This window comes from Entelurus aequoreus, linkage group LG25 (assembly GCF_033978785.1).
Source record: "Entelurus aequoreus isolate RoL-2023_Sb linkage group LG25, RoL_Eaeq_v1.1, whole genome shotgun sequence".
Classification (NCBI taxonomy): domain Eukaryota; kingdom Metazoa; phylum Chordata; class Actinopteri; order Syngnathiformes; family Syngnathidae; genus Entelurus; species Entelurus aequoreus.
This window is the reverse complement of record NC_084755.1, coordinates 3227287-3239517: the sequence shown is the minus strand read 5'-3', so window position 1 is coordinate 3239517 and position 12231 is coordinate 3227287. Positions and strand designations below refer to the sequence as shown.

The window sequence follows — 12231 nt, the reverse complement described above, 5'->3', positions numbered from 1 at the left end:
TTATAATCGATTTTAATCGATTTAATCGATTAGTTGTTGCAGCCCTAAACTACTTTATACTGTATATTGTTACAAAGCCAGGAAACTATATTTGTTAACTTTTTATTGCTATGATCTTATTTGTAAAGGCAGTAGAATCATTTGATTTATCCCAGCCAATCTGGGAAGTACAATGTATACAATATATTAAATTGTATACGTTATAGTATTATTATACACGCCCAAATGCAGTTGAGATCCCCGCGACCCCAAAAGGGACAAGCGGTAGAAAATGGATGTTAAATGTTAAAGTATACGAATAAAATTAATGAAAATGTTTAAGTACTTAAAAGTTTTGTGCTACAATACTTTGGGGTCAAAAATAGGTTTTCTAAGATATATATTTATGAGGTAATTTTGTATGTACTCTCTATTATCAGGTTAATATTTTTTCAGCATTTGGTTATAAATTGGTGTTTATACAACCATCCACGTATCCATCCATCCATCCATCCACTTTCTACACCGCTTATCCTCATTAGAGTCTCATATTAGCTGGAGCCTATTCCAGCTGACTTCGGGCGACAGGCGCGTACACCCTTGACGAGTCACCAGTCAGTCGCCCATTCCCACTGACATTTACACCTACAGTGCATCCAGAAAGTATTCACATCGCTTTACTTTTCCACATTTTGTTATGTTACAGCTAGGGATGTTGTGGTATAACAATTTCTTATCACGGTTATAGTGACCAAAATTATCACGGTTGTTATTATCGCTTTATTTTTATATGTGCTCAACATTTTCAAAAAGTACTTAAACTGAAATATTTGGACAAAGTTTTATTAAAAAACAAACATTCAAAATGATTGCCTTTGAGGAAAAAACATTATTGTAGATAAGAACACTGTTTCATGTACCTCAATCAGAGATTGAATGTGCATATGAAAGCAACATAAGTGCATAGTATAGAGGCAGAAACAAAAGAACATACACTACCGTTCAAAAGTTTGGGGTTACCCAAACAATTTTGTGGAATAGCCTTCATTTCTAAGAACAAGAATAGACTGTCGAGTTTCAGATGAAAGTTCTCTTTTTCTGGCCATTTTGAGCGTTTCATTGACCCCACAAATGTGATGCTCCAGAAACTCAATCTGCTCATAGGAAGGTCAGTTTTGTAGCTTCTGTAACAAGCTAAACTGTTTTCAGATGTGTGAACATGATTGCACAAGGGTTTTCTAATCATCAATTAGCCTTCTGAGCTAATGAGCAAACACATTGTACCATTAGAACACTGGAGTGATAGTTGCTGGAAATGGGCCTCTATACACCTATGTAGATATTGCACCAAAAACCAGACATTTGCAGCTAGAATAGTCATTTACCACATTAGCAATGTATAGAGTGTATTTCTTTAAAGTTAAGACTAGTTTAAAGTTATCTTCTTTGAAAAGTACAGTGCTTTTCCTTCAAAAATAAGGACATTTCAATGTGACAAAACTTTTGAACGGTAGTGTAAATAAAAATAAATAAATGGCACCTTATGATTATAAGAGATAAACAATTAAAACACATTTTGCAAGATGGCACATGATGGCCATAAGATGTAACTGCACTTTTTGTCCATATAGATAAAAATAGTGTTCATATATATGAGATCTAGTCTTACACATAAGGCTGCACGATTATGGCCAAAATAATAATCACGATTATTCATTATGTTAGATAAAACGGTGTTGGGGTGGGAATGTGATGCCATCGAGGAATTTGTAACATCTAATAAAAAGGTAAACGTTATCCATATATTTAAAGGCCTACTGAAAGCCACTACTAGCGACCACGCAGTCTGATAGTTTATATATCAATGATGAAATCTTAACATTGCAACACATGCCAATACGGCCGGGTTAACTTATAAAGTGACATTTAAAATTTCCCGGGAAATATCCGGCTGAAACGTCGCGGTATGATGACGTATGCGCGTGACAAAGTCAGAGTAACGGAAGTTATGGTACCCCGTAGAAACCTATACAAAAAGCTCTGTTTTCATTTCATAATTCCACAGTATTCTGGACATCTTTTGCAATTTGTTTAATGAACAATGAAGGCTGCAAAGAAGACAGTTGTAGGTGGGATCGGTGTATTAGCAGCGGACTACAGCAACACAACCAGGAGGACTTTGTTGGAGAGCAGACGCGCTAGCCGCCGACCTCACCTTGACTTCCTACGTCTCCGGGCCGCCAAACGCATCGGGTGAAGTCCTTCGTCCTTCTGCCAATCGCTGGAACGCAGGTGAGCACGGGTGTTGATGAGCAGATGAGGGCTGGCTGGCGTAGGTGGAGAGCTAATGTTTTTAGCATAGCTCTGTGCGGTCCGGTTGCTAAGTTAGCTTCAATGGCGTCGTTAGCACAGCATTGTTAACCTTGCCTGGAAAGCATTAACCGTGTATTTACATGTCCACGGTTTAATAGTATTGTTGATTTTCTATCTATCCTTCCAGTCAGGGGTTTATTTGTTTTGTTTCTATATGCAGTTAAAGCACGATGCTATCACGTTAGCTCGTAGCTAAAGCATTTCGCCGATGTATTGTCGTGGAGATAAAAGGCACTGAATGTCCATTTCGCGTTCTCGACTCTCATTTTCAAGAGGATATAGTATCCTAGGTGGTTTAAAATACAAATCCGTGATCCACAATAGAAAAAGGAGAGAGTGTGGAATCCAATGAGCCAGCTTGTACCTAAGTTACGGTCAGAGCGAAAAAAGATACGTCCATCACTGCCTCTCAAGTCCTTCACTCTCACGTTCCTCATCTACGAATCTTTCATCCTCGCTCAAATTAATGGGGTAATCGTCACTTTCTCGGTCCGAATCTCTCTCGCTCCATTGTAAACAATGGGGAATTGTGAGGAATACTAGCTCCTGTGACGTCACGCTACTTCCGGTACAGGCAAGGCTTTTTTTTATCAGCGAGCAAAAGATGCAAACTTTATCGTCGATTTTCTCTACTAAATCCTTTCAGCAAAAATATGGCAATATCGCGAAATGATCAAGTATGACACATAGAATGGATCTGCTATTCCCGTTTAAATAAAAAAAAAATCATTTCAGTAGGCCTTTAAAGACTAATATTTGTGTTTTTGTTCATTAATAGTATCAACATGTCAGCTTTTTTTTTTTTTAATTACATAATGCCTTTATGTCTAGTTTTACATTTTGATAGAGAGAGGTATTTTTTTAAAAGTTATGCACATTTTGTCTACATTGAGATGTACACGCTATATCGGGACCGATTTTGACATTTTAACATGCTATGTCACATGAATGTTTTTACTTTGTCACATGAAAAACCACAAGTAATGTAAAAAAAACACGCTGTTTACTTTTTGATATCAATATAAAAGACAAAGCATTTTGGCTAATGAATATAAATTCAAATAAACAAGCGTTGTTCTTATCCAACAACAGTTTGGCCAACAAAATGAACTGTAGTGATACCTCCCACATCTAATACACAACCTTCATACCTCAGCGTGTTGATACTTCACAGCCTGCGTTAAATTCGATGAGATGATAAAACATTTGAGCTAGTATTGATGTTATTGGAACACTAACAAAGGTCTAGGTTAATTAAAGTAAGAGTGACCATCCTAGTAAACAAACTAAAGACCTTATAAACAAGTTAAGTTGTGGCAACGTTACCTACACATCGCCTGCTGCATGTTTTCTCACCTCATTAACTCAGTCACAACAGGTGAGAGGACATGAAAGCAACATCAAATATTTTTCTTATCCACTGTATACTTTTAGTGTGAAGACAAATGAGTCTGTCTCCAATACTGTTCACATTTGTCGCCATCTAACAGTAGTGCGCTCTTAAACGCACACCAAGACTCTATGCTACGGAAGTGAAGCGAGGAAAACAACGTGCAACGAAGCGTTTGGCTCCGTTTACTCCGAGGGGAAATCTCCTGGAGCAAGTCCGTGTAGGTACTTTGCGCCAATGTTTTCTCGAGCCAAACAACGCTGGTAAACATGTGGCGACTTCGTGTCCAGGAAGTAAGCAGTGTTGCTTAAAAAGCAATAATAAATGACGGTTTTTCAATAACTAAAAATGTTTACGGTTTTACTAACCGTCTGGAATTTTACCGTGGTTTATCAATATACCGTTTAGCGTTGCATCCCTAGTTACAGCCTTATCCAGACTAAAATCCTGAAAATTATACTCACAATACCCTTAAATGACAATATGAAGTTGTTGGTTTTTTTTGCCAAATTATAAAAAAAATAAAAATAAAAAATCAGGGGCCGTACTTATCAAGCTTCTTAGAGTGCCATTTTACACTTAAGTCCTGAGAATTTGCGAAATTTAGTCTTACTCTCAAACTTAAGAATAAAAGCTTTTTATCAACGTTCTTAAGTCTAAGAATCACTCCTACTCTCCACGATATTTAAGAGACCTTCAGAGGTGTCTTAAGTGGTTAGGAGTTGCCAGCAGGGGATGGCACTGAGGCGAGAGAGACGTGCGCGAACGTTCAGGGAATGGAACAATGTTTGTTTTTTTTTGATGACGAGCAGCTGATCAAACGGTATCGTTTAGACAGAGCGGATTTTATTTTTGTCACAGATTTAATGCTTTTCGATTCCTTGTTGATTTCTGCATGTGTCTGCAGTGGGCTAGTATATATAGAGCCACCCACACCAGTTTCAAATTAGTTGCCTAATTAATGAATTGGAAAGAAAATGTTATGACAGTAGCGTATGTGTGTGGCCGTGAGGTGAGTGACGTCAGTGAGTGTGTGGGCGATAGAAGAGAGGGAGCGGTAGCGTGAGTGCCGGCGGGGACTAGTTTGTTTTGTATTATTTTGTAGTTTATTGTCAAAATATACACTCCCATTGTCCACTTAAATATTTCCAAGATATTTCTTTATTCTTGGACAAGGGATTCCCTTCCGTGATTGGTCATTTCTATGGACACAGAAATGACGTGACCTAAAATTCCGTTTACGGCACATAGTAATGTCGTAATTCAGCTCTGAGTGTGACACTTAAGATTCAGTCCTACACTTCGCTGAAAGTGTGAGTAAGACGCTTGATAACTAACTTTTAAGTGCAGCTTTCAGCGAAGAATTTATTTACTCTTAAGTCAACTCTTAGCAGACTTCTTAGGAGTAATTCTAAGAAGCTTGATAAGTACGGCCCCAGATGTACATAAGTATTCACAGACTTTGCTTAATACTTTGTTGATGCACCTTTGAAAGCAATTAAAGTTGAAGTTAAAAGTTAAAGTACCAATGATTGTCACACACACACTAGGTGTGGCGCAATTATTCTCTGCATTTGACCCATCACCCTTGATCACCTCCTGGGAGGTGAGGGGAGCAGTGAGCAGCAGCGGTGTCCGCGCCCAGGAATAATTTTTGGTGATTTAACCCCCAATTCCAACCCTTGATGCTGAGTGCCAAGCAGGGAGGTAATGGCTCCCATTTTTATAGTCTTTGGTATGAGCTTCAAGCACACCTGTGAAGTGAAAACCATTTCAGGTGACTACCTCTTGAAGCTCATCCAGAGAATGCCAAGAGTATGCAAAGCAGTAATCAGAGCAAAGGGTGGCTATTTTGAAGAAACTAGAATATAAAACATGTTTTCAGTAATTTCACCTTTTTTTGTTAAGTACATAACTCCACATGTGTTCATTCATAATTTTGATGTGACAATCTACAATGTAAATAGTCATGAAAATAAAGAAAACGCAGGTGTGTCAAAATTTTTTGGCCTGTACTGTAAGTACATGTGATATTTTACTTATTGAATTTTAATAAATCTGCTAAACAAATTTCAAAACATGATGTCATTATGGGGTATTGTGTGTAGAATTTTGAAGACATAAATTGATGTATTACATTTTGGAATTACGCTATAATATAACAAAATGTGGGAAAAGTGCTGGGAATACTTTCTGGATGCACTGTATGGACAATTTAAAGTATCCAATTAACCTAACATGCATATTTTTGGAATGTGGGAGGAAACCGGAGTACCCGGAGATTTGAACCCAAATCTTCTGACTGTGTGGCTTACATGCTAACCACTCAAGCTTCATAACTTAGTGTTACATAATAAGAAAGAAAGAAAGAAAAGAAAAAACATGACCGAAAAAGGAATAGGCTGAAGCCAAGGCTTATATTTGCCTATCCTATACCTTCACTGAAAAAAAGATTACCTGAAACATCAACGTTAAAAAGAAGAAGAAAAAAAAATCAATTGGGATGAAAGTAATCTTTGCTATATTTTATAATTTTCAATTATTTCACCTTTCAACGATTGTAGCTGAGATAGGCTCCAGCGCCCCCCGCGACCCCGAAGGGAATAAGCGGTAGAAATGGATGGATGGATGTTTTCTTAAACCTTAACAAAGAAGTACATGTCTTCAGCTCATCACTGAGCTTGTTCCACCATTTAACTCCTAAAACTGAAATACATCTGTATTTTATATTCCTTCTTGCTTTACCTATTTCAAAAATCAATATCCCCGTAAATGATAGTTTTCTCCTCTTAATTGAAATAACCTAAGAATACAAGCTGGAAGGCTGTTGTTCTTTACTCGAAACATAATTTCCATTGTTTTTAAAAACACAATATCTGAACATTTTAACACATTAGAACTTATAAATAATGGATTGGTATGTTCATAGTAGCACGCTTTGTGTATTATTCTAATGACCCTTTTTTGAAGTTTAATTATTGGGTCCACGTTTGTTTTATAAACATTTCCCCAAACTTCAACACAATATGTTAGATATGGAATAATAAAAGAATAATATAACATATGCAGACATTTCTTATTCAACATCTGTTTTACTTTATAAAGAATAGCAATGGATTTGGATATTTTTCCCTTTATATATTCAATATGCGGTTTCCAACATAATTTATGATCAATTATTATTCCCAAGAATTTAGTTTGATATACTCTATCAATTTCCACTTGATTTAATTTTAATTTTGCTTCACAATTTGTCCTTGCACCACTGAACACCATAAACTTAGTTTTCTTATCATTTAATGATAACTTATTAATACCAAACCATTTTTTTAGCTGAATCGACTCAACCTCTATTATCCTCAACACTTCCTTCAAGTCTTCTCCTGAACAATATACATTTGTATCATCTGCAAACATAATACATTTCAATTTATTAGACACTGAACAAATATCATTTAAATATAGTATACCGTAATTTCCGGACTATAAGCCGCACCTGACTATAAGCCGCACCAGCTAAATTTAGGGGAAAATACAGATTGCTCCATATATAAGCCACACCCGACTATAAGCCGCAGGGTTTTGATGTGTATTTAGCGTAGTATATAGGGGTTCCTGCTACCACGGAGGGGATTGTCGGGACAGAGATGACTGTTTGGGAACGCAAAGCGTCCCATTTATTAACAATAAATCTTTCAATCATTCAATCAAACTTTCACATCTTTGACATGGCGAACAGCATTCGTGCAGAGTACAAATAATACAACGGTGCAAAGTAATACAAAGTGCTCGCCTGTACGTTATCAAAATAACCAGCCTACCGGTAAAGGAAAAATCAGTCTTTAATCATTGTGTCATCGTCTTCCTCCTGCATACTAAAACCACCGAAATCCTCTTCGTCTGTGTCGGAGAAGAACAGGCCGTAAATAAGCCGCACCCTTGTATAAGCCGCAGGGACCAGAACGAGGGGAAAAAGTAGCGGCTTATAGTCCGGAAATTACGGTAAATAACTTAGGTCCCTTGTGGCACCTCACAAGTTACTACTATAATACAGAAAGGTGGTGTTCATTGCGCAAGATAGCATGTTCTTGTGAGTGGTGACAAGTGATACATCCACACAAAGCCTACTGTGTACATCCCCTCTATTCTGACATGAACATTCCAACAATATAGACTGTTGTAAGAGCTTTGTGAGGGTGCGTTCAGGAGCATGTGTTGAATGAAGACTGCATTACTTACATGTCGTTTTTCCGTGTCTATGCCCGGCTGACCCTGCAGACAGAACGCCAGCTTCTTGTGCGTGTTGTGCGACATCAAGCGCACCAGCTCCATGCGCCTCTCGATCTGAGTGGGAACACAACACACACATTAACACCCTGATGTGTGTAAACAGCTTCACCCTCTTCAACATTGTCCAGGAAGCAGGTGGGGGGCTCCAAATGTAAACGTTGTTCTCGCATGCACGTCCGTCTGTCCACTTTCCATCGAGTTTTGTTTTTGTTGACAGATGAGGATTGTCAACGTGTGTGGTAATACGAGAGGAAGCTGATTGACGCATTTGATTGACGTATTTTATGAGAGCAGAACAAGTGAGTTTCAGCTCATTGTTATTAGACCATGTTTAAGTATGCTTAAGTATTGGGACAGCTCTAACGACCACACACTGTAGTCCAACAAAAATACCAAATATTTTATTGTCAAGCACAGTCGTAGTCAAAAGTTTACATACACTTGTAAAGAACATCATGTCATGGCTGTCTTGAGTTTCCAATAATTTCTACAACTCTTATTGTTTTGTGATAGTGATTGGAGCACATACTTGTTGGTCACAAAAAACATTCATGAAGTTTGCTTCTTTTATGAATTTATTATGGGTCTACTGAAAATGTGAGCAAATGTGCTGGGTCAAAAGTATACATACAGCAATGTTAATATTTGCTTACATGTCCCTTGGCAAGTTTACCTGCAATAAGGCGCTTTTGGTAGCCATCCACAAGCTTCTGGAAAGCTTCTGGTTGAATTTTAGACCACTCCTCTTGACGAAAATGGTGCAGTTCAGCTAAATTTGTTGGTTTTCTGACATGGACTTGTTTCTTTAGCATTGTCCACATGTTTAAGTCAGGACTGTGGGAAGGCCATTCTAAAAATTAGTTCTAGCCTGATTTAGCCATTCCTTTACCACTTTTGACGTGTGTTTGGGGTCATTATCCTGTTGGAACACCCAACTGCGCCCAAGACCAAACCTCCGGGCTGATGATTTTAGCTTGTCCTGAAAAATTTGGAGGTAATCCTCCTTTTTCATTGTCCCATTTACTCTCTGTAAAGCAGTGGTCCCCAACCACCGGGCTGTGGACCGGTACCGGGCCGCACAAGAAATTAAAAAAAAAAAAGTTTTTTAATTTTTAATTTTTTATTAAATCAACATAAAAAACACAATATATACATTATATATCAATATAGATCAATACAGTCTGCAGGGATACAGTCCGTAAGCACCCATGATTGTATTTCTTTATAAAATAAAAAAATTAAAAAAAAAAAACCCACCCAAACAAAATAAAAATGTTATAAAGTTTATCTCATAATATTTAGAAAGTGCTATTATGTGTTTGTAAATCAGATAATGTATCAATTTTGTGGTATTGTATGGGACTTGGGACATATTGTACATATGGCAAAAACTGAGGTAATAATAAAGAATAATCTAATAAATTGTGCTGGATAATTTAACTAATATGTTGAATTAAAAAATCACACAAATAAAACCAAAAATAAATACATTTGGTGACTTTATATAAGTGGTTCTTAACCTGGGTTTGATGGAACCCTAGGGGTTCGGTGAGTCGGGCTCAGGGGTTCGGCGGAGGTCAAGACACACCCGACTCATCGTGTAAATAAAAACTTCTCTCTATGGGCGTATTACGGATATGGCAACAGCAGAAGTCAGACTGATTTGCAGGTGTGTAATTTGTTGTGAGTTTATGCACTGTGTTGGTTTTGTTGTTTGAACAAGGTGATGTTCATGCACGCTTCATTTTATGCACCAGTATAAAAACATGGTAACACTTTAGTATGGGGAAGATATTCACCATTAATTAGTTGCTTATTAACATGCAAATTAGTAACATATTGGCTCTTAACTAGTCATTATTAAGTACTTATTAATGCCTTATTCGGCATGGCCTTATTATAACCCTAACCCTAACTCTAACCCTGGCCCTAACCCTCTAACCCTAACCCTAACCAAATAACTCTAAATTAAGTCTTTGTTACTTAGAATATGTTCCCCTAGTGTCCAAAAAACTCTAAATTAAGTCTTTGTTACTTAGAATATGTTCCCCATACTAAAGTGTTACCAAAAACATATAACTTTGTCTTGAATTTGAAAAAAAAAAAACATTTTATTTTTCACTAAAGAAGGGTTCGGTGAATGCGCATATGAAACTGGTGGGGTTCGGTACCTCCAACAAGGTTAAGAACCACTACTTTATATACTCTGGACCTAGACGTTGAGTCTGCGACATACTGTACATGGCGGACAATAACTGCCAGTCCAAATACATTCAATGTTTTCCATAGTCTTCCCTCGACGGCCAGGTAATACAAAGTAGTAACAAATCCTTAACAGTCATTGTATTCTTATTTTAACCCATCCCATGTTTATATCTTTAATCACAGCACATTGTGTTGTTTGTTTGTGCATTACATCCTACTAAATACCCCTGATATCAGCAGGCCCTGTCATGTGTATCTTTTTGAACTTTAATAAGCCCATCTGACAAAGATGGCATATCTGAGTGCACACTTCCTTTTCCTGTTTCAAAATAAACAGAGCGACTACGTGGGCGCCTCATTAGCTGCGGGATTCTCTCATCTTAATCTCTCATCTTTTTGCGAGGCTCTATAACTTGTAGTCCTCCTCTTTGATGATGCCAAACCACAGCTGAACTTCCCCTGTCTGGAGCCAATTGATTATCTCACCAATTCACCCAGGGAAGTATGTATTTCTCTTGAAGACTTGATTCAATCCAGACTTAAATCTAAAAAAAAATAAAATACAGTGGCCTGAGACTGCGGTGTTGGCGGGTCTGGATGCACGAGTCATCACATTGTCTGGTGCAGATTAGCACGTTCAGAGTCCTCCATGAGAAGCACATACAATGTAAAAAATGTCATGTCTGTGACTTTGGACTACAACCTAATTATCAGATCGACAGTACGTGTGACTCAAGCTTTCAAAGACCTTGATTGATTGATTGAAACTTTTATTAGTAGATTGCACAGCACAGTACATATTCCGTACAATTGACCACTAAATGGTAACACCCCAATAAGTTTTTCAACTTGTTTAAGTCGGGGTCCACGTTAATCAATTCATGGTACCTCCCATTTAAACATGAGGACATCTTTACCATGAGTAATTTAAAGAGAACCTACCGTATTTTTCGGAGTATAAGTCGCTCCGGAGAATAAGTCGCACCGGCCGAAAATGCATAATAAAGAATGAAAAAAACATATATAAGCCGCACTGGAGTATAAGTCGCATTTTTTGGGGAAATGTATTTGATAAAAGCCAACACTAAGAATAGACATTTGAAAGGCAATTTATAATAAATAAAGAACAGTGAACAACAGGCTGAATAAGTGTACGTTATATGAGGCATAAATAACCAACTGAGAAGGTGCCTGGTATGTTAACGTAACATATTATGGTAAGAGTCATTCAAATAACTATAACATATAGAACATGCTATACGTTTACCAAACAATCTGTCACTCCTAATCGCTAAATCCCATGAAATCTTATACGTCTAGTCTCTTACGTGAATGAGATAAATAATATTATTTGATACTTTACGGTAATGTGTTAATCATTTCACACATAAGTCGCTCCCGAGTATAAGTCGCACCCCCGGCCAAACTATGAAAAAAAACTGCGAAATATAGTCAGAAAAACACGGTACTTTTTTTTTTTGTCCACGACAAAATTTCATTAACCGCTAAACTCCGACGGAAAAAGGCGGCATCATTACGACTTGTTTTAAGGAAACTTAAAAGGAAAAGGTTAGGAACCACTCGATGATGTAAACATAGATGTTAGTGATTGATTGAGACTTTTATTAGTAGGTTGCACAGTGAAGTACATATTCCGTACAATTGACCACTAAATGGTAACACCCGAATAAGTTTTTCAACTTGTTTGAGTCGGGGTCCACTTAAATTGATTCATGATACAGATATATACTATCAGATATATACTATCATCATAATACAGTCATCACACAAGATAATCACATTGAATTATTTACAATCAGGGGTGTGGAGGGGGGGGGGGGGTATGATATGGACAGCAAGTAGTGGACAGAGAGAGAGAGAGAGAGAGAGAGAGAGAGAGAGAGAGAGAGAGATCAGAAGGCATAATAAAAAGTATCTGCATTTGATTGTTTACATTTGATTATTAGCAATCCGGGGAGGGTGTTAGTTTAGGG

The 12231-nt window shown here is 37.4% G+C and overlaps 1 protein-coding gene across 4 annotated transcripts in view; it reads right to left on the bottom strand.

The window, feature by feature from the left end:
- arhgap17b (Rho GTPase activating protein 17b) overlaps positions 1-12231 on the bottom strand; it is a 67818-nt gene that overhangs the window by 28031 nt on the left and 27556 nt on the right. For all 4 annotated transcript variants that reach the window (XM_062036547.1, XM_062036549.1, XM_062036550.1 and 1 more), the window contains exon 3: positions 7982-8086. In XM_062036547.1, the coding sequence (XP_061892531.1) occupies positions 7982-8086 (105 nt within the window). The remainder of the gene's footprint in view (positions 1-7981; positions 8087-12231) is intronic.